The sequence below is a fragment of the Aethina tumida genome, chromosome 1, assembly GCF_024364675.1.
Source record: "Aethina tumida isolate Nest 87 chromosome 1, icAetTumi1.1, whole genome shotgun sequence".
NCBI lineage: Eukaryota > Metazoa > Arthropoda > Insecta > Coleoptera > Nitidulidae > Aethina > Aethina tumida.
Genome location: NC_065435.1, coordinates 10,547,237 through 10,572,293, shown reverse-complemented (window position 1 = coordinate 10,572,293; position 25,057 = coordinate 10,547,237). Strand labels below are relative to the sequence as shown.

The 25,057-nt window shown below is 31.2% G+C and overlaps 1 protein-coding gene across 1 annotated transcript; it reads left to right on the top strand.

The window, feature by feature from the left end:
* Positions 1-19,062: 19,062 nt before the first annotated feature.
* On the top strand, positions 19,063-23,658 carry LOC109602608 (elongator complex protein 1). The gene is made up of 6 exons (XM_049970740.1): positions 19,063-19,674; positions 19,736-20,019; positions 20,309-22,406; positions 22,463-22,682; positions 22,735-23,060; positions 23,121-23,658. The coding sequence occupies exons 1-6, from the start codon at positions 19,155-19,157 to the stop codon at positions 23,189-23,191; spliced, it is 3,519 nt and encodes a 1,172-aa protein (XP_049826697.1). The 5' UTR covers positions 19,063-19,154; the 3' UTR covers positions 23,192-23,658.
* Positions 23,659-25,057: the final 1,399 nt, after the last annotated feature.

Genomic DNA, 25,057 nt, shown 5'->3' with positions numbered 1-25,057 from the left:
ACTTATTTTAGTGCGAAACGTAAAATCTGACATCCCATTAACTAAACGTACTAAAAGAACAAAATATCAAAATACAAAGAACTTTGTAAAATTAAACGTTTGTACATTTTACGAAACGTTTATGCATAAGGAAAAGGTTGCACTAGTTCCATTTCAAAATGAAATAATTCGACTCAGTCCGAGACACACACACAAAGGCTCCAAATTGAAATTTAACGACGCTCATCTGTTTATTAATCACATTAAACCGGTGTACAAGAAAAGATGTGTTATTCATTTACAGAAAAACGGACAATAAGCAAGACGCCTGTCTTGTGGCCCAGGAAAAATTGCATCCAGTTTGCGCTCAAAGAGTTGAAGGCTCTCCACAGCCCACTTGCCTTTACTTGGCAGAAATTTGCAGGGATAACACGAAGTGCAGGTACGTATCAGTTATTTAATCATTTACTTTATTTTTCTTCTCGCACTTCCATTCATTACAATTAGAAGTTTCTGGTACAAGTAGTTTCCTTTTACAATACACACCAGTACGATATTTCATCCAGTAATAAATTTATGACATATTTCGAGACAGGCCGAATTAATTTCAATTAAAGGATTATCAGAATTTTATGCGAGGTACGCTGCACCAACTTTCGGCTTGGATTTATCGTTCGAACAACGGATGTCGTGCACGATGAAAATCTATTAACTATCAACTACAAAGCGTCACAAATGCATAATGGATAATATTTAACATTTTGATATCATTATTTGCTATTCAGTTATACGATTGCATAATTATATTTATCAGAAAATTATTATCACAATTTTCCTAAATAAAATTACATTGAATACCTCTGGTAACAAAGCAATTTGATCCTATTTGATAGGAGGAAAATTCAATGTATTCTTGATCTCTAAAAATAATTATCTTCCCTTCTTAAATATTATTACCTCATCTTTCACTAATAGAAGGTTTCTTCTACTCTAAACTTCCCCTTCCATGTTATCAAAATTAAATTTATTCAACATATTCTGACTGGTACTAACTATTATCAAGATAATAATTGGTAATTATTATCTTGATAATTCATAACAAATAGAACGAACATTCAGTGTCAATATTGCCATAAAACATCATGTTTAACTACAATATTCTTCTCTTCTTAAATATTCTTACCTCATCTTTCAAAGACATTTTGCATTGAGAGAAGGTACAGATTCTTCTATCCTAAACTTCACCTTCAATATTATCAAAATTAAATTTATTGTATGAGATATTTGGTAATTGGGATTGTATTTAATGTATGGGATAATTGGTAATTATTATCTTGACAATTCATAACAAATAGAAGACACATTCAGTGTCAATATTGTCATAAAACTTAATTTTTAACTACAATCTTCTTCTCTTCTTAAATACTCTTACCTCATCTTTCAAAGACATCTTACATTGAGAGAAGGTATAGATTCTTCTACCCTAAATTTTACCTTCCATATTACCACAATTAAATTTATTCAACATATTCTGAGTGGTACCAAAATGTGTATGATAATTAGTAATTATTTTCTTGATACTTCATAACAAATAGAAGAAACATTCTGTGTCAATATTGCCATAAAACTTCATGTTTAACTACAATCTTCTTCTCTTCTTAATTATTCTTACCTCATCTTTCAAAGACATCTTTCATTGAGAGAAGATATAGATTCTTCTATCCTAAACTTCACCTTCAATATTACCAAAATTAAATTTATTCAACATATTTTGGCTGGTGCTAAAATGTATATGATAATTCGTAATTATTATCTTGATAATTCATAGCATTTAGACGGAATATTCAGTTTCAATATTGCCATAAAACTTCATGTTTAATTACAATCTTCTTCACTTCTTAAATATCCTTATCCCATCTTTCAAAGGCATCTTAAATTGAGAGAAGATATAAACTTTTCTACCCTAAACTTTACCTTCCATATTATCAAAATTAAATTTATTCAACATATTCTGGCTGGTACCAAAATGTATATGATGACTGGTAATTATTATCTTGATAATTCGTAACAAATAGAAGGATCATTCAGTGTCAATATTGCCATAAAACTTCATGTTTAACTACAATTTTCTTCTGTTTTTAAATATTCTTACCTCATCTTTCAAAGATACTTACATTGAGAGAAGGTATAGATTCTTCTACCCTAAATTTTACCTTCCATATTATCAAAATTAAATTTATTCAACATATTCTGGCTGGTACCAAAATGTATATGATGATTGGTAATTATTATCTTGATAATTCATAACAAATAGAAGGATCATTCAGTGTCAATATTGCCATAAAACTTCATGTTTAACTACAATCTTCTTCACTTCTTAAATATCCTTATCCCATCTTTCAAAGACATCTTAAATTGAGAGAAGGTATAGATTCTTCTACCCTAAACTTTACCTTCCATATTATCAAAATTAAATTTATTCAACATGTTCTGGCTGGTACCAAAATGTATATGATGATTGGTAATTATTATCTTGATAATTCGTAACATATAGAAGGATCATTCAGTGTCAATATTGCCATAAAACTTCATGTTTAACTACAATTTTCTTCTCTTTTTAAATATTCTTACCTCATCTTTCAAAGATATTTACATTGAGAGAAGGTATAGATTCTTCTACCCTAAATTTTACCTTCCATATTATCAAAATTAAATTTATTCAACATATTCTGGCTGGTACCAAAATGTATATGATGATTGGTAATTATTATCTTGATAATTCATAACAAATAAAAGGATCATTCAGTGTCAATATTGCCATAAAACTTCTTGTTTAACTACAATCATCTTCTTATCTTAAATATGCTTACCACATCTTTCAAAAATATCTTACATTGAGAGAAGGTATAGATTCTTCTACCCTAAATTTCACCTTTCATGTTATCAAAATTAAATTTATTCAACATATTCTGACTGGTACCAAAATGTATATGTTAATTGGTAATTATTATCTTGATAATTCATAACAAATAGAACGAACATTCAGTGTCAATATTGCCACAAAACATCATGTTACACTACAATATTCTTCTCTTCTCAAATATTCTTACCTCATCTTTCAAAGATACTTACATCGAGAGAAGGTATAGATTCTTCTACCCTAAATTTCACCTTTCATGTTATCAAAATTAAATTTATTTAACATATTCTGACTGGTACCAAAATGTATATGTTAATTGGTAATTATTATCTTGATAATTCATAACAAATAGAACGAACATTCAGTGTTAATATTGCCACAAAACATCATGTTACACTACAATATTCTTCTCTTCTCAAATATTCTTACCTCATCTTTCAAAGACACTTACATCGGGAGAAGGTATAGATTCTTCTACCCTAAATTTTACCTTCCATATTATCAAAATTAAATTTATTCATCATATTCTGGCTGGTACCAAAATGTATATGATAATTGGTAATTATTATATTAATAATTCATAACAAATAGAAGGAACATTCAGTTTCAATATTGCCATAAAACTTCATGTTTAACTACAATCTTCTTCTCTTCTTAAATATTCTTACTTCATCTTTCAAAGACATCTTGCATTGAGAAAAGGTATAGATTCTTCTACCCTAAATTTCACCTTCCATATTATCAAAATTAAATTTATTCAATATATTCTGACTGATACCAAAATGTATATGATAATTAGTAATTATTATCCTGATAATTCATAACAATTAGAAGGAATATTCAGTGTCAATTTTGCCGTCAAACTTCATGTTTAACTACAATTTTCTTGTCTTCTGAAATATTCTTACCTCATCCTTCAAAGACATTTTGACCCTAAATTACACCTTCCATATTATGAAAATTAAATTTATTTAACATATTCTGGTTAGTACCAAAATATATATGATAATATACCTTAAATATATATCTTGACAACCCAAATAGAAACAACATTCAGTGTCGATGTTGTTATTAAATTTAATATTTAACTATAATATTTATAACAATAATAAAGTTATTAAAATATTGTATCCTGTACTATATATTTATGTGTAGGATCTCTTTAAAATAGTAATAATATTTAAGGATAATAGTTTAACATAAAGTTTAATAGAAACGTTGACATTGAAAGTCGCCCCTGTTCGTTACGAAACGAATTATTCCGTTGAATTCGTCACATAAAATTGGCAAGAAAAAGATGAATAATAGAATCCCCCGCAGGGCAAAACTGCAACTATAACTTATCCTTACCACAACAATATTCACAACGTATGAAGCGAAAAGTCAGTTTAATGCGGACACGAAACGTAAACATGCCCTTAAGACGGAAAACGTACTGGGAAACAGAAAATACCACGTCACACCAAGACAAATGTATGCATCAATCATACGAATCGTTTGTTGTTGCAGAGCTAAATTGGAGTATTACGAGCAAACATGTGCTGTGGACAGCGTGACTAAAAAATGCGCCGGTTCACCGACGGAATGCAGAGCGGCAATTTTGGGGATCCTGGGAACAGATTTAAGGACTACGTGCGCCTGCAAGGGGACCGATATGACTCAATTATACGAATGTCTCGGATGGCAGAGGCTGCTGTGGGTCAATCCGTGCGTCGGTAAGTCACATGTTCATGTTTTATCATTTCAGTTTTCGACGCCGTCGACGCACCGTCAATCGGCGTTTTGTTCCGGCGCCGGATTGATTGGTATGACCGGTCAGAAGTCCGACCATGTTGCGCTTGTTGGTTCCGAAAATCGGAGCGTATCAAATTCGAAAGTTTGTTTTACAAATGCAAACTGAGGATTTGAAATTGTTACATCTTTGACGTGTTTGCCCGTGAATTTGAAATGCATTGGAATGTAGATAGAGCAAATTGGCCGGTTTGGAAGTTTCTTTTTTCTCCTGTGTTAAAAACTAAGACAATAAAAAGAAACCAGTCACCGGGATTAAACGATTTTAGACACATCCATTCGCCCTCCATACATTTATGGATGACAAGCAGGACCAAGAACAACAAAAAAAGGATTTCCCCTTTATAATCTTGATGAAACAAAAAATTACCATATTTATTTATTTCAATGAATGTGTAAATAAGAGAGAACATGAAGCTTGTTATTTTATGTATATCACTTCTCGTCCTAACGAAAATCATAGCCTAATTCTGTTTCAAAGTAGTTACGAAAGTCATTCCGAAAGTGTAATGAGGTTGAATATCTTTTGGCAATTAATATTAACACATCAGTTTACCAAATGAAAATATGCTGTCCTGTCTTAAACAACTTGTTATCCATATTTCTTACTTTATTTCACAGTGGACCTAAAAAAAATTAATAAAGTATCAACTCAAATTGGCTATAAAAGATATAAACTGGGACATATATGTCGAATTATGTTTGGGCTTCATGGTGGATAAATTCCCCATCTCACCCTCCAAGGGGGCCATCTACTTGATGTGCAACGACTAATAATTTCTTCCATTGCAGTCATTAACATAAATTATCTTGTTCACTCTATTTATAAACCAATAATGGTAATTTAAAACATTCAGATTGTACTTAAAGTGGATTAAAATTAAGAAAATGTGATATCCATCACATTTAAGACGTTTTAACTGTCAATTTTAAGTGTTTAAAATGCTTTTATCATTAAATGTGATGCATTAAATTTTTCGCAAAACAAGTTAGTAAAGTTATTTTTCTTGTAAAAGCGTTAAATCCACGTAAATATGTACATAAATTACAATCATTTTAAAGTTTGTAAATGGTATCTTGAAACTAATACAGAAATTAAATACAATTTCGTGTTGAGAAGTTATATTGAGAGATTAAAACCACCCACGCATATTGACAGTTACTAAATTAGCTTTTAAATATACTCTCGCCATCAAAGAATATTTATCGCGTTGTAAATTTTTGCATTAATACAGTTTAACGTGCATTTTATACTTTTTACAGTTTTCTCGGCTTAATCACAAATTACATTGTTCAGGCTAAGATAATGTACATGAAACATTGATCCACATCTTTTGTGATCACTTTGGAGTAATACCCCTATTACAGCCCCCGCTGTAATTCACCCAAAATTATTGAATATATTGATCAGAAGATCATTTTTCTTTAAGTATAAATCAGGAGATCTTGCTGGCCATGGCAACAAATTACTATTTAATGTTAATTAAGAAATGCACATGTCTAATTTAAAATAACTATTTTCGTTTTACAGTTATTCATTCAATAATTAATATATTAATTGAGTGTTTTCTTTCATAGTTGTTAATACCATTGTAAACCATTTTACACATTACACTGTAACGACAATTACTATTTCCATTCATTCAGTTGACTTTTGTTAATATTTTATTAGCAGTGGATTGGCATACTTATTAATTAAACAATTCACAAAATGTAAATATTTAAATAGTTTATAGTATGCAAGGTGTTTCTAACATAGGTGATCAATGGCTGATTTTGTCTTGTACTAAAATCACTACTCAAATATTAAAACTGAAATATCTCAAAAACGGCTGCGGCAATCAAAACTAATCAAAAGAACTGTTTTCTTCTATATTGTGCAAAGAGTATGGAAAGTTTAATAGTTTTAAAAATATTCAGTGGCGTAAAAAATATGACGAGAAAAATAGGGGAACCCCTCAGAATCTACCCTTCTGTGTCATTATGGAAAAAGTATATTATATTGAATTAAAGGTACATAGTTTAGGACGATATATACCAAATTTAATCACAATTGGATCAAAGATTACGAAAATATGACAAAAAAACCATTTTTGAAATTTAAATTTAGGGAGCTATTATTTAATATTTATTAATATTAATGTATTTAGGTTTTCTTAATTATTGGACGTGTTCTAACTGCTCCCAAATTTTGACCACCCATATTAGAAACACCTTGTATATCTTAAGTAATTAAATAATATCATTTGAATATTTTAATTATTTTTTTTTAAGTTCTATTTATATTAAAAATTATGAACTGTCCTGTAAATTTTCTGTTAATAGAATTAATTTTATTCTAATTATTTTTTTAAATAGTTCTATTTATATTAAAAATTATGAACTGTCCTGTAAATTTTCTGTCAATAGAATTCAACAGTAAAAGTAATTTTGTCCACTAATTTATTGGCATTATAAGTGCTATTAATTACCCAATTCCAAGTAAAGATTTTAAATAAATCTACAATGGCGTTGATACTATTTGGTGTAAATTTAATTACATACAATTTTCATTAAAAAATAATAGAATACTAATATTAGAAGAATTATATATTATTCCAATATATTTTCTGATCCTTTTACTAATACATATTTACTAGAAACAAATTAATTGTTCCATCGAGAATATTTATAAAAAATACTGTATTTTAAGTAATTAAAATATTTATTAAAAGGTTAATAAGTTTTCTAGTCTTATGATAAAATATAAACCACATAAAACAGCTTATATGAACTTAAATTATACTGCAGAATAATTAAAAAATATATTATGGTATTAAACATACATTAAATAAGTGGATAAAGTACTAAAATATAAATTCTGTATTTAAAAAATACATCATTATCATATAAAATATAAATTAAATAAAAATATTATTCAATTCAATAATTAACTATAATTTAGTAATGTACAAAATTATTAAAATGGCAAAAATGATGAGTGAATGCACAAAATAGTTTAATATACATGTTTATATTAATTTTCTGGTCGTCTACATTTTAATTATTGTTTTTATTTTAATTCTATTTATTTATTTTTTTTTTAAGTTCTATTTATATTAAAAATTATGAACTGCCCTGTAAATTTTCTGTCTATACAATTCAACAGTAAAAATAATTCTGTTGAGGAGTTGATTTTTGTTAGAACGTTTTCTTATTGTATTTTCAATTGAGTGTGTTGTTTCATAGTTGTTAATACCATTGTAAACCATTTTTCTGGTACATCTTAAGATTTTAGTAATGTCAGCAATCATGATGTTCCATGTTAATTATTATTTCCCTCTTCTCTGGAGTGCAATGTTTCTTTCGTCTTATTGAAAATAAGTTATTCAATAAAATAATATAATTCCAACTAAGAAACTGGACAAAATTTGAATTAAATCCTTTCACAAAATATCTTACAAAATATTTAATTTTGTTTATTAATTATTTGTCTAGTCACCACTATACAAGTACAAAGTAACCCACACAATATAAGGTCAGACATTGTCCTGTTAGAAAATTGAATTTTGAAGGATTCTAAGGTAGACCCTGTTTCTCTGGACAGTCAAATTTTGTCTAATAAAAATTAAAGGTGACCGACCATCATAAGCAATGGCCCTCCAAACCGTAACTTCAGATAGACGATGTGCAAACTCTCCTTCTTTTCTCCTTATAAAATTGTCCACAGTATGTATATCGCTGAAGGCAGCCCTATTTCATCCCACAACCCAAAACTGTCGTCCTCGACACCATTTTAATATTTGTAGATGATGTTACAAAGTGAGAGAAAACACAATCTGGTGAAAAGTGCAAAAAGAATGAATTCCTTCTTCTTTAAATCAGCGGTTGGCAAGTACACGAGAATTGTAAGATTCGTTCCAACAATTCCAGACATTGCTTCGACTACAGCTCTCATTTTATCCCATGTTAATATGGTCCAGTGTTCACGCCAAACACTGAAACTGTGTGTTCTATTTTCCATGTTACTGAGTATGCAACAGAAAATGACCAATATATTATAAATAAAGCCAAATGGAAACATTACTAAAAATAGCATTTTCTAGAAATAATGTAACCGGGACGATAGAATCAAACCGTGCCCCCATAAACTTCCATTGGCAGATTTAAAACATCGATAACTGTATAACCAACTACAAATCGACAGGTATACATAAAACTCGTCGTCAAAGAATATTTATCAGGCTTGTAAATTTGTCCATGACACATTAACGTCCGTTCCACATATTTTTCGCGGTTTTTCGCTTCACTCCTCCCAAGCCAAAGTTGCATAATTCATTCCGAAATCGATGCTGACAATTCGGGAGTACTTTGAATTGTCATGCCCCACTTAGGTTGGAGCGGTGACAATGTTACGTCAAATAAATATGAAATAATGCCGGGGAAAAGGTGAAAGTTCGAATTTATATTTTAAATTTATGTTACCAAAACACGGTAATATCGATTTCTACTAGTTTAACTGCACAAAGAGATCTTTCCCCTTTTTTGTCCCCGGATTGCTCAATTATTAAGTGCCCGTTATCCCGCATGAAGTCGGCGACTTTAAAATAAAGGGGGTGGGATTGTCAAAACATCGAATAATAACGTGGATCCTAAATTTTAATTATTAGTGTGTCAATTTGATAAAAAACATTTTTGCATCGCACTCCCGTTATTTCGTATCAATAAATTTTCCTTTATAAACTAACTGATTGTGACGTATTTTAAGCCAATTTGAACCGACATGAACATATAGAAAATAATTTTTACAGACAGGCATAAAAAACATTCAACTATCGAATAATATATTTGATTCGATTCAATATTGACCTACATACGTTTTTTTCCACTGGAAAATCGTTTGTACATCTCTTACAATGTAAAATATAAACATCGACGAAATAGTTTTTCTATTGTAGAAATGTTCTAGTCGAAAATCCACGTAAATCACAATCAAGCTTTACGATGGCTTTCATGGTAAAAACGTCAAAATATGAATTCGATAAAAATCTCCACTTTATTTGACCGAGTTATTAACAACTTTATTTTGTGGCATGCTCAAGAATTTACATGTTTGTCACGAAAGCCTAACATACATAATAAAAAGAAAACGTGGTGGATTACTTACTGTTACGGTTTTATTTTTAATGATCCATTACGGATTGTTTTTACAAGAATCCACATTACAATGTAACGACAGTAAAGCTACAATTTGTCCATTCATTGAGTTGTACTTTTATTAATATTTTATTAGCAGTGCATTGGCATACTTACTAATTAAACAATTCAGAAAATGTTAATATTTAAATAGTGTATAGTATGCAATGTATTTCTAAAATAGGTGATCAATGGTTGATTTTGTATTGTACTAAAATCACTTTACATTACTCAAATATTAAAACTGAAATATCTCAAAAACCGCTGCAACAATCAAAACTAATCAAAAGAACTTTTTTCTTCTATATTGTGCAAGGGCTATGGAAAGTTTAATAGTTTTAAAAAATATTCAGTGACGTAGTAAATATGACGAGAAAAATATTGGACTGGCTGCGTATTCGCCATTTTTAACAACAGTTATAAAATGGTGAATGCGCGACAAAAAAATTAAAATTAAAATATTCAAATGAATTAGGATAAGACATTTTCAAACATAAAATTGGGGCCTTTTGGGTGTAGTTGTAATTATGTAATTTGTTTGCGCATTCATAATTTTTAAACATTTATTAAACATCAAAATCATATTTTTTATAGGATTTTAAAGGTTACTGATTAATTAAAAAAATTTAAATAGTACCTGTTAAAAATGGATCTAACAGTGGATAAAATAAATTACTTGATTTTTAACAACAGTTGTAAAAATGGTGGATGCGAAATAAAAAACTTAATTAAAATATTCAAATGAATTAGGATAAGATATTCGAAAACATAAAATTAATTGCCTTTTGGATGTAGTTGTAATTATACAATTTGTTTGCGCATTCACAATGTTTAAACATTTATTAAACATCAAAATCATATTTTTTATATTATTTTAAAGGTTATTTTACTGATTAATTAAAAAATTATAAATAGTACCTGTTAAAAATGGATGTAACAGTCGATAAAATAAATTACTTTTAATATAATCAACTTATTCTTAGAATTTGTTTAATAGTAATTAATTATTGGATTGGTTGCGCATTCGCCATTTTTAACTATAGTTGTAAAAATGGTGGATGCGACATAAAAAACTTAATTAAAATATTCAAATGAATTAGGGTAAGATATTTGAAAACATAAAATTAACTGCCTTTTGAATGTAGTTGTAATTATACAATTTGTTTGCGCATTCACGATATTTAAACATTTATTAAACATCAAAATCATATTTTTTATAGTATTTTAAAGGTTATTTTACTGATTAATTAAAAAATTATAAATAGTACCTGTTAAAAATGGATATAACAGTCGATAAAATAAATTACTTTTAATATAATCAACTTATTCTTAGAATTTGTTTAATAGTAATTAATTATTGGATTCGTTCGCCATTTTTAACTATAGTTGTAAAAATGGTGGATGCGACATAAAAAACTTAATTAAAATATTCAAATGAATTAGGGTAAGATATTTGAAAACATAAAATTAACTGCCTTTTGAATGTAGTTGTAATTATATAATTTGTTTGCGCATTCACGATATTTAAACATTTATTAAACATCAAAATCATATTTTTTATAGTATTTTAAAGGTTATTTTACTGATTAATTGAATAATTATAAATAGTACCTGTTAAAAATGGATGTTACAGTCGATAAAATAAATTACTTTTAATATAATCAACTTATTCTTAGAAATTGTTTAATAGTAATTAATTATTGGATTGGTTGCGCATTCGCCATTTTTAACTATAGTTGTAAAAATGGTGGATGCGAAACAAAAATCTTAATTAAAATATTCAAATGAATTAGGGTAAGATATTTGAAAACATAAAATTAACTGCCTTTTGAATGTAGTTGTAATTATACAATTTGTTTGCGCATTCACGATATTTAAACATTTATTAAACATCAAAATCATATTTTTTATAGTATTCTAAAGGTTACTTTACTGATTAATTAAAAAAATTTAAATAGTACCTGTTAAAAATGTATCTAACAGTGGATAAAATAAATTACTTTTAATATAATCAACTAATTCTTGAAATTTGTTTAATAGTAATTAATTATTGGATTGGTTGCGCATTCGCCATTTTTAACTACAGTTGTAAAAATGGTGGATGCGAAACAAAAAACTTAATTAAAATATTCAAATGAATTAGGGTTAGATATTTTAAAACATAAAATTAACTGCCTTTTGAATGTAATTGTAATTATACAATTTGTTTGCGCATTCACGATATTTAAACATTTATTAAACAACAAAATCATATTTTTTATGGTATTTTAAAGGTTACATTACTGACTAATTAAAAAAAAATAAATAGTACCCGTTGAAAATGGTTCTAACAGTGGATAAAATAAATTACTTTTTTTCATTATTGTAGGTTAGTTTAGGTTAAAAAATTAAAAATCTAATATAATTCCTTCAAACAAAAGCATTTGTAAATCTTTAAACAATAATTACGACACTCAAAGATATAATTTGTTAAAAGCATAATTTTTAAATTTATAATTGAATAATTAATAACTATTTAATTTTAATTTAGCTTAGATTAGGTTAAATGCGGTTGGATTACTTTATGAGTTTAGTGAAAACTACAACTTCACATCCTTGGATAGAAACGCGAAATACCATAATAATATCTCCAAAGGGTGAAATAGACATTAATGTTATCACTGTCGAATTTACAAAGCGATAAATATTCCAATACGGGACGGGAATAATTTAAAGTGAATTTCGCATCTGTCAGCGAGTATCAATGTTTTAAATCCATCAAGAGGATTCATAAAACACAATTTACTTTTACTCTTTTATGGGGTGTTCAAACAGACCATAAAATCAAGTTTTTACTATAATGACACATAACTTTTAGAGCTTTATTGGAAACTGATTTTTATCAAAAGAATTACTTTTTAATTTTAATTAACAACATAATTCTTAATTTGAATATTAATAAATCAATTTATTTCGTTGCCATTAGCTTATTATTATTTAATATTGTTAGTGGGTTTAAATTGCGGTAGATTTAGTAGATAGTTACAAATAAAGCATGGCGAATACTTGAGAAAAAGACATTAAAGTCTATCACAGTCAAACCTCAATAAAATTCGTCCATTGCGAAGGAAAAGTGTAAAGCTAATTTAGTATCTATCGAAAGTTTCAATATTTAAAGTACATCGGCCCATAAAAGAAGATTTTATATTATTACTTTAAAACGTTAAATGGGCCATAAACCATAAGAAACTATTGAAATAATGGTGTAAAAAGAGAAATGTGTGCTGAGTCTCAGTATTAATTTTGGTATGTTTTAGTGGAGTCCCAAAAGAACTTCCACATGAAGAAAGCCTTGGAACAATCGCTTTTGAACACCCATCCAACCACCCGTACCACTCTGGCACCAGTAATCAGAACCAGACCCACTCCCATGCAGTACATCACCGTAATGACAGCAACTGAATCGTCAATGCACACCAGAGAGAATACCATCGCCGAGTTTATACCTCCCCCTCAACCCTACGTTCCAACAAGAAGGACAACAACAACCACAACCACGACAACCACCACTACGACCACCACAACAACAACCACAACTCCAGCACCAACAACTTCGACGTTACCCCCAAGTGAGTATTGTGCACAATAACGGACGTGCTTAATGCGTTAAATCTTTACAACCTGTAGCCCATTAAATCTCAAATGAAACCACGTATTTTAGAGTTTAAAACATGTTTATGTAAATGTAAATAGTACTAAAACAGCTCCTCCGCTTTACAACGAATTACCCAGTGCATAATAAAAATTTCATTTCTTGTCTTTAAAACTAATTCTTAGCGATATAAAAGTTATAGTTTTATTTGCCATTCACCTTTTTATTGGAGGCTAATGTTTAAGTTAAAAATGAACGTGCCCCCAATAATTGTTTAACGTGTAACAAAGTGGCGCATAAAGGAAGGGAAAGTGGACGGATGGAATTTAATTGCTTTCCTTGAAGGCAGATTTTTTCAAATATTAATGTTCTTAATTATGTTTCTTGCAATTCTTGTTGGTCCATCCATTATTTTAAATGTCTTTCTGTCCGACTTCATTCCTTAACTTGTGTTCGAGATTGAGTTTCTAGCAGCTAGGTCTGTAGCGTCTCTGACGAATTAAAAGATGTGTGCTTATGAAAAATATACAATTTTGCAGGATCCTGTGTGGTTCAAAGGCAACCGTTTCCAAATCAATACATCAGAGAAGGTTCCTTCAAGCGAGTAAGTGTTAAATATTTGACTAGATGTTGAGTTGTATTTTCATAGGAATCAGTGTATCTTGAGCGTAAAGTCACTTATTCAGAATCGTGTCTGTTCTGCGCCTCTGGCTGATAATAAAATAAATATAGAGAAATAAATTCAGGTGAAGTGGCATGCAACATCTCCGAGCGCAATTTACATAGACGAAAATGTTTATTACATTTTGTATTTCAGATCTACCACGAGGACGAGTTCGAGTGTTCCGACGTGTGCGAATGTGAAATAGGTGAAAAATTAACATGTAAAACTATTTGCATAGATCGTATGCCGTGTAAAACTGAATTCGCCTATTATAACCACGCGGCACCGGCTTACCAAGCCTTCAGAGGGAGATGTCTCTGCTACTCCGGACGGTTCATTTGTATGAAGCCCCTGCCAGGCGATTACAGTTTACCCCAAGGGATATTCCTCTTCCTCGGTTACAGCGAAGTTGACGAAAGAGAGCTCAATAAAAATCACACGCTGGTTGTTATACAAGATGTAGTACGGGTGCTACAGAATTTCATCAAGGAAGAAGCTGTCAATGGAGTAAGTCTCGCACCAATAAAATTGACGTGCTGCATTAACAATTCATCCAATCGATTATTTTCTTTATATTTTCAGACCTTGTGCATGCTGGAATTCTTTAACTCAACACGGGAAAACGTAATTTTGGCCGGAAAACTATCGGAGGAGGTGGATTACTCCAAACTGTCCCCGGCCGAGATTTTATACAAAGAAAAGGTAACGCAAACGCATAAACGCAACTTAAAGTTGTGTGCAAAATTGCCGGACTTGTAATATCATCTTGGCGTGTACGTAAGTTTTCTAATTACGTATGCGTGGTGGCGTGGAAGGTATATTTTGATTAAAAATGTCACACCAGCCAATATTAAATACTCTAGAGGCATTTCATGTAATACATAGTCAAATGTATGCCATAAATTTAGTTTTGGCGATTACATTTGCATTACTTAATACGTAATTAAGTATTCTAATTTGATATTCAATATTTAATATCGCACATAAGTTCAGTTCGAAACTTTTACAAGTAATAAACACAGTACTAAGCAAGTTTATTGTTTTTCAGGAGGAGTGCGCTGAATATTTAGAGCTAATAAGCGATCGAATTAACTCCAGAAATCCCGATTTCATATCTCATCTGCTGCTCTCGATTTTCAAGATGGCGGAAGTGGAAATAATACAAGTGGAACCAGCATCATCATCCAATAAATGTTACCTGTCCTTTTCTTTAGCACTGTCCTCAGTTGTTTTAATAACAGTTTTACAAAAAATTGTGTTGCAAACATCGTGACATAGACTCGACGATTAAGTAATTCCAAATACATATCTCTAAATTATAATTAAGGGTAATTGCTTTGAATCGAGTCTAATAGGGATTTTGTACTGAATCATTAACTAAACAGACGTAACTGTTTCAGAAATGTATTGCATCCTTAAATAATAGTAACGATGTTGCACCCTCTCCAAGTTTAAAAAAAAAATGCATCTTTGAAACATTGTAAGCCATCTGTTCTAGAATTCTAAAAGCCAGGTCCTTATTGACAGTGTGTACATATCATTGTTGACTACTTAATGTTAATTTGTTAAATAGGGACTAAATTAGTAAGAGACTGTCACAAGTGACGCCTGCTCATAATTAGGTTAAATTTCACTAAATGGAACCTTAAAATTTTATAGACTACGTGTTCTTACTTCTCAGTAATGTAAATTTGGTATCGCTGATGGAAGAACGCTTTCTTGCATCGGTTTAGGTCACATTGCTGTAGTCGTAGGAAGCTAATAATTAGATTCTGGAAAATGTCTTCCCATGTGAGTTTTGACATCTACTCAATTTTACAGAGTAAAAAATATTATTTACACCAGCTTTTATAATATAAATATGTCATAGCTTACATTTAACCTAATACATATCATCATCATAGCTTTAAGGACTTATTTGTGTTAGTTTAAGTTTTGTATGTACTTTAGGTCTTTACTTTAGTGTTCTTCACAAATCTATACATAGCATATATGTGACTAAGTAGGTGGAATAATTGTTAAACCTAATAGTTTCATTATAAGCACAACAGGGATGATGGATGTTGAAAGTGAGAAATAAATGTTAAATTTAGATTATTTATTTGATGAAATCTTCAAATTTTAACATAGGTTGATATGTAAACAATTTAATGTTCTAAAGTATAGCAAAATTATACGTACAGGGTTACCCAAAACTAGTAAAATCGTTGTTTATTTAAATTTGAGACAACTATATATAACATTTATTTCAATGTTGAAACTTAACGCTTCTTAATAAAATATTTTTGTAACGAATGAAAGAATTGTGAAGATATTGTTTTTATTTAATAAGGATAAATGTTTTGACTTGTCTCCACCTATAATCATTGTAAATATTATATAAGTTAGCTAAATTAACGAATTTTTTATGTGTAATAATAAATGTCTAGTACATTTGCATTACTGTAGTGAAGACGTTTTGGATATCTGTCCTCACAACGTTAATCAGCATATAAATCGTGGAAAAAAGGGCAACTAAATTTATTTGTCGTGGATTTTTGCGGTGAGAATATCGTCAAAAGTGACAGCTGCATAAGCTAATGAAAAAACATTGATGGCAAGTAATTGACTGAACCATAAAAAACATATCATTTATATAACAATATGTAATATTATAAATATAATTTAGGTATTTGTATAACACTAGTCTAATATACTAAAAAATACGCACTATTAGAGACTACTAGAGTACACGTTGTTATATACACACAATGCTTTAATATAATGTTACCCTGAAATAGGTCCTCAATTTGTTAAAAACAACATTTTTGCTAGCACGTTTGAACAAGGTTTTATATAAAATTGAATAAATTGAGTCTGGAAATAGCTGATAGTCAGTCATCAGTCAGTTCCAAGCATCTTGTTTCCGAATCATTTGGGGATGATACAATGCCATAAACTGCAACAGAAGCGGTAAATATATATTTTTTGAAACCGTTTGAATTGATTTCAACTAAGTGATCACTTTGATGTACCTCTATTTTTGCTGTTTATGGGTAAAAGGAGATCGTAAAATCAAGAATTTGACAAAATGTAGTGTATAAAGATATAGGCTAGATATAAAATGTGATAGAAACGATGTATTTTACTTGTAATTTTTATATTACTATTAGATGACTCCCGTCCAAACAAGTTCTTTCGTGCTTAGCTGAGCCATACTATTTAATCCTAGCTTTGTGACATTGTGTTTGTTTAAAAATCGTACAAGATGCTTTAGATTGTTTATTTGTATGTTCCTTTGGTTGATCTAAAACAACTTGTAAATATTAAATTCCGCATTTCCTGACTGAGGTTTAATCATTCCAGATATAAATGTATTTTTTTGGTACCTGTTTTTGTTTAGTACATAGAAAAACGAAAAAACCTAAATATAATTCTGTGTATATATTAATATAAAAAATAATTGTTAGACTGAAAATGTTTTGTGGTAAAAATCACTAATAGATAACCATCTACTTACAATGAATCTAGAACGCTTTATTAAAAAAATCTTATACAACTGAAAAAAATGTGTTTAAAATGTGCTTTTTTGCTTACTAACTAGATCAATCCCTGCACATTCGTTGTTTTTTTCAAGAAATTTTTGTTAACAGAATAGTTATGTTTAGTTTAACTATCATTCTCGCTTAGACTATGTAAAATAAAATGTTGTTTAATATACTTAATGTGTTTTATTTATTTATCATCCAATACAAACTTCATTAAATGTGTTCTAAAAACTAATATTTCTTATTCAAGTCGTGTTGCTCAGAAACTATTTGTGTAGTTTTGCTCCTCTAAGATGTTTAACATAAACAGAACCATCATTTTTTATAAATTAAATTTACACTTGTCACTAAAAACTGTTCTGTGGTCCAGTGAATGTGATCCTAAGCAAGTGAAAATTGGTATTTTTAACAGATGGGGTCAAACAAACCCCCATTAACTAACCATCTCATAGTCCTTGAACTAGTTTCAGCAAGTCCCATTTCCCCCAAGTTGGCTTTAATTTCAGATGACTATAAGATTGGATTGTTTTTTGACATTCGAATGATTGAGTTATAGATTTTCGGACTCAAACATATTTGGTCAGTGTCTCTAAGTAAAAATTTGTTATAATTTTGACAATTGAAAAAGAAAAAACAGGCTATTTTTAAAGAACAAAATTAATTTGACGAGTTACAGAAAAAACAATAAAAATTTTAGGTACTGGCATCCAGTATTAAAGAATAAAGTAGAATAACTTATTTTAAATGTATTTTAATAAGTTGCTATAATTATGGCCGCTACTGTATATACAAATTTAGTTTTATGATGTTAATAATGGTTAATTCTTGTGAATAAAAACGACTGTTGTTTTATGAAAAATGTAATAACATTAACATATATTTTCTCTAGATTTAATTTGTAACATTTACTAAATTTTAACCCAAAAGTAAGTAATAATATAAAACTGACAACGTTGGAAATAAATTAACCTACAAATTTGAATTCTAGAGCACGTGCATGACTTTTTACGTACAATTTGCAAAAAAATTAAATATAACAGCGGTAAAATATAAATAAATAATAATACATAGACAATTGCAAAACGTTTGCCCCCCGTACACGATACCGAATATTTTCCCGCCCCTGAACACAAAAGTTTCCCGCCAAATTGCGTCACTTCCTACAATGGAACTATTATTTAAAATTCCCGCATTAATTTTCGGCCTTAAAGAGGGACTACGTTGTAAAATTTATTAAAATTTCGATTTTATTAAATTAATAACAAATTAAAAACATCCAAAACACATATTTTTTTAATATAAACATTGAAAAAAACACTTGTTTACCCCCACCACTCGATTGTTCACATGGCCGTCTACGATCGTCCATTCTGTTTGCACATGGCGGACGGTGCATAACGGACACGTGTGTCTCGTGTGTGATACAGTGAATACTAACTGAATTGATGATCATCTAAACCTGCAACAATGAATAACATCGAACTGCTTGGTCTGACCAAGCTCAAAGGCAAACTCGATGGTGTTACCAATGCTACCTACGATAATGACTTATTGGTTTACATCAAAGACTCTTACCTGACAGTCGAAAACATCAAGACGCAGGATTTATCGAAATGTTCGTTGGAAGAGTACACCGGTAAAGTCCTCCTGCTCAAATATCTACGCTTGCACAACGCAGTGGTTTGTGTTATGGACAAGGAAATCCTGATCATGGACCTTGCCAACAACTCCATTGAAAATTTCAAGCCGGGCACCGAAATTGCGACAGCGGCAGTCAACCCACTTGAAACCACCATTATTGTGGTGTATGCCAACAACCTGATCCACCAGTATTACCTCGTCATAAGGGACATGAACTGGATTCCATTCGGAAGGCCCTCCGATGTTTTAGAACAGGTGCCCAACTCAGTTTATGTTGGATGGGGTGCTCAAGAGACCCAATTCAAAGGATATCTGGCTGATGTACTCTATGGACAGCAATGGACAAGTATGATTTACACTTACTTAGATTTTAAGCCACCGATCTTAGTTCCAACTTCTTTTTACAGGAATCAAGCCTCCATTTGAGCCTCCAACAATATCTTGGAGGGGAAACGGGGAATACTTCGTCATAAATTACTGGCATAATGATCAAAGATACTTGAAGGTGTTTGATGCTGACTGCTACCCAAAATGGGTATCAAAGAGTGTCAATGGACTACTTCCGCCTGTTTCCTTCAAGAATGAGGGCAACATGATTGCGACCGTTGCTATTTGGGAGAATTTAAACCATATCATTGTGTTTGAGAAGAATTGTCTTCCCAAATACAGCTTCTCCATCGACAATTCAAAGGTAAGTCACAGTAAATACTTTTATATTTGCGTCATGTTTGGCAATTCTTATGTTTCAAATGTTAAGTATTTTAGCCATAAGTCTTTTATATACTATTGACTATTAAAATATATAGGAACTTTTTGAAAGGAATTTTTGCCTTGAGAGAAATGGTAAATTTTGCCCTCCTCTCCTTTATTCACTTTTTTGACGTGATTGTATTTAATTTCAATAAAATTTTCTGTAGTACTTGTTCAATTTAACCGTCATAAACTTGGAGATTGAAACTTACTCAAAATCCCCATTTTAGGGCAAAGTTGACAGTATTCAGTTCCACCCACATCTTCCGATGTTGACCGTTCTTACCACCTCCGACGAGACTCAGTATTTGAACATTTACGATTACTCCAACGGCAAATGGTACTTGAAACAACAGCTTCGTTACAGCGCCGAAAACAAGATCGTCAGTTATTTCTGGGACGACGTACAATTCCCGTATGTCTGTCAACTTTGGGTGATCACAGCTGAGGAGCTGCAATGTCTGACATTCAAAATTGGCGTTTCTCTCCACAAGAACTACAGTATTGTGGCCAACATTGATGGGGCCGACATCAAATTCACTTGGTTCAAGGATTCAGTTATTCCACCACCATTGTACTCTTACCTTTACAAGGCAGAAAACCCCATCAATAAAGTTGAGTTTCATCCTACTGAAGGACTTTGCGTGGTAATTGACGCAGAAATGGTAGTTACAGTATTGAAACTTCATAGAACTAAGGTTAGTGAAATAACAAAGGGTAAAGTTGATGGCACTGGCTTTTATGATAACAGAATTTCATGGAGTACCCAAGGGTTAAATTTGTACTTGAATACCAAAAGCAAGGTAAAAGTAGTTGGATCAGAGGTCATCAAGGTGCACTGTTCTCCTAAGAACTTCACTGTTAGCCTGGATCACGTGTTTGAAGACAACGTATACGTTGACGGACTGCGTATTACTTTCCGATTGGGTGCCTTATATCAGTTTTACATCAACGACATCTTCATAAATGACAAAGTGAACTCTTACATAGTGTTCAAAAATCATTTGCTCTACACCACCACAGACAACCAGATTAACTACGTTAAGGTTGGCCGTATTATGGTTGAAAACTTGACCAACTTAAATAAATTGGACAGCATCTGTAGAAGCATCGAGCTGGGGGCAAAAATCGTTTGCGTCACGGCCAACCGTCTTCAAACCGTTTTACAAATGCCCAGGGGCAATCTCGAATTGATTTCGATCCAACTAATGGGCGTCGATAAACTCGAAAATCTACTGCAGCAGGGACTGTGGACCGAAGCGGTGGAGTACGTGCGTTCCGAGAGGCTAAACCCCAATCTCCTCATTGATCAGGACATCTGCAGGTTCGAGGAAAACCTCGAACAGTTCCTGGCTGCCTGCCAATCTCCAGCTCTGTTGAGTCAAATCTGCATGGAAATCAAGTTGGAGAACACCTTGAAGAGGTCCAACAGGGAGGAACTGATGGAGTTTTCGTTGCAAAAGCAGAGGATAATGTTGAAAATCAAGGAAACATTAGAGAACTCCGGTTGCGTTGAATACTTAAACACCATCATCACGATTTTGATGAAGCATTTCAGCCTATCAGAGACTCTGAAGCACCTCTGCAGCGTGCACGAGAAGGCTCTGGCGAAGAGGATTGAAATGGTATGGTGCGAACGGGCCGTCGCCCTAATACGCACCCACACGGCCAACCAGGACGTATTTAAGGCGGGCGCGCTGCTGTTCAACTTGGAGTTCTTGAGATTCATCATGAGACTGTGCAACTACGACCCCATGGAGTACGAGGAGAAGTTGGCGGCGCTGGAGAAGATGTCCGAGGTGGAAAGAAGGTACGAGATGTGCATGTGGGCCGACGACAAGCAGCGTGCCGTCAAATACTTGTTGAGAATTGAGAAGTACGACGCCGACTTCGTCATCGGGTTCGTTTCACGTAACAGCCTCTACGAGGAGGCCTACCAGGCTTGCCCAAGCAACTTGTCGTACTTTAAGGAGATCTCCAAGGTGTACGGGCAGCATTTATCCCATTTGGGCAGGCACAATGACGGTGCCTTCGTTTTGAAACGGGCCGGTCTCATTAAGGAGGCGCTGGAGCTGTACAGGGTGGCGTTGAATTGGTCGCATGTGATGTACCTTGCGCACGAATTGAATTACACTCGCGAAGAATTGGATACGGTACTGGAAGTTATTGCAAATAGGCTCCTGCAAATGGGGAAGGTGGAGGAGTCCGTTTTGTTGTACGAAACGGTCATTAAGAACTACCTCAGGGCCATTGAGATATTGTTGACGCACAAGAAGTTCAGACTGGCCGCCAATCTTGCCTTGGCCAACGAGTTGTATGATATTATGAGTAAGTGATATGATAATATATCTTGGAACAACATTAACAAACCATTAACATTCCAGATGGAAGGATTAAACCGGCTGTTAACGTCGAACGACGCAGCCTATTGGATAAAATCATTGATCTTGAACATAACTTCAAGACTCACTATGCTCGACTGATTACCGTAAGGTCTGAGAAGATCAGAAGGCAAAACGACGGTTTTGATGGTGGTGACGGGGATATATATTCGGACACTGAAACCATGTCATCAAGATCTTCGGGCTCACGTCGTTCCGACAGGTACATCAAGTATTTCAATTAAAGCGTCATATTTCTATAAAATGTTTTCCAGATCCACCATGTCCTCGCGTGGCAAACGTAAGGAAGACAGAAAGAAAACCGACTTGAAACACGGAGGAAAGTACGAAGATATTGCTTTGATGCGGGCTCTGTATATCGAAATAACTGAAGCGTACGAAATGTGGACTGAATACAACGAATTGTTGATGTTCAGCGACACCGTTGAGGACCACAATCAAATGAAGGTGGTGCGTGACAGAATCTTCTTCACGCAATCTTATATGATGTTGCACTCCAAGGAAATATGGCCTAAGGACATGAACAACTCTTTACAGTCTCCCGAGGGCAGATTACTGTGGGAAAATCTTGAGCATCTTGGTAAGATGATTGTGATTGTGATTTATTAAGTTTTGTTACTAATTGACTTTCTGTTTTTAGATGTTCAATACAGAACTCGCCCAGCAGTTCCGGAGGGTCTAAGGAACTGGCGTAACATGATTGTCAAATAGAAAGTTTGACGTAAAATTTCGTTAATTTATAGAATTTGTTTTAGTTTCATTTGAATGTTTATTTATAATTTCGTTAGAAAATACGTTTTAGTTAAGTGATGTTGCTATAGTACTAGTCATACTATAAATGAGCTGTGAGGAATAACGTTCCAATTTTCTTTTAAGTTGACTTAGTTAATTTATTAATCGTCCAAAAATTTACTTGAGATGCATCTCTTGTCTTTAACATACCAGTTTTTAATTACCTTTAAATAGCTAATTTTAATTCATTTTATATCTAATATACAAGTAAATTAATGGACAATTATTTATTTCAATGTTTTAATTTGAATGTATTTTATTTTAATGTTTTTTACGTTCTTAATTTTTAAAGAATACTCTCTTAACCTGCCAAGTGCTGTGAGGAACATGGTTCCACTTTATAAACTGATGTAAATATAGAGTTTTTAAAAATAGTTTCATATATATCAATTGGTTTTATTTTCTTTTTCACACAACACACAGTATATTACCAAAATTCTTTACATACAAGATTGAATGAAAAAAACTCAAGTTCCTAACTAAACTATAAAAATTACGTTAAGTATTTTAAAAAGGGATAAACCTTAAAATTTTAAAAATATAAGGAATTGGGAATTCTTACAAAATTCAATCAAGAGTACTTTTGTAAGCAACCTTGATATTTGAACTACTGTAAGAATTAGTAAGATGAAATACCGCAATACTTGAAAAAGTACGAGTAATTGGAAAGTCTTACAAAGATGAAGATTCCAAAAAGCATAAACAAATCAAGAGTACTTTTGTAAGTAATGAAAGCAAAGAAAAACAATAAAATACTTCTCATACAAGGTTAAAACAAAAATCAAGACCTTTAAAGAATCTATTATATCTAAATTACAAGAATAGAGTTATTACAGAATCTGAAAATTTCAAAAATCTAAAGAGTTGTAAAGACTTACAAAAATTAGAACTCCAAAGAATTCAAAAGTACTTTTGTAAGTAACAGTGTTAAAAATTTGTAAATAATGAAAGTCAACTCAAATAATTTTTTCTAATAAAATGTTAAAACAAAAATCAAGTGGTTTCAAATTTTTAATATTAATTTAAAATAATATAAAAAATTAAATTTTTAGATTATTTTAAAATTATAAAAAAAAAGTTCTTACAGAAACTGAAAAATATAAAGAATTGGGAATCCCAGTTGTCAAAATATCTTTAATTAAAAGTCTTTAAATTATATATTTAATTACGGAAACTCTAAAAAGTAAAAAAATAAATTAATGAAATTAAAACCAACATCATTAAAACATAAAATTCTTACAAGGCTTTAATACAGTAAAAATAATAATAAACAATTGTAAAATAGTATTCTTACAGTTCTCAGTTGATTTGAAAAGTACTTTTGTAAGAAATCTTATGATTTAATCATTCATATTATGAACAAAGACAGGTGTGACGGGAGGTGGGACCGTTGGTGATTCATTCCGGGCCAGGATTTTAATTGAATTCCGGGATATTTCCTGGATATTTTAATACCCATAAATTTAAAACTTGTTTTAATTAGCTATACATTTTGTTCTAATTGTAAGGCTTATTGTGCTTATGTGGCACACTTGACGTCCCTGAATAAAGGACAAACTTATAATTTTGTTTTTAAATATAATAATTAATGTAAAATAAAAAATGTGTTATTTTACTATGATTCAGTTTAATATTTAATTATTATAATAATACAATTCATTGTTTCTGTGTGAAATTAATTTTGAAATCGGACGTTGCCTTAGACACAAATTAATTCAGCGAACAATTTCTTAATTTATTCTAAAGTAATATTCGTTCTCATAAACCACAACATGAAAATATAAA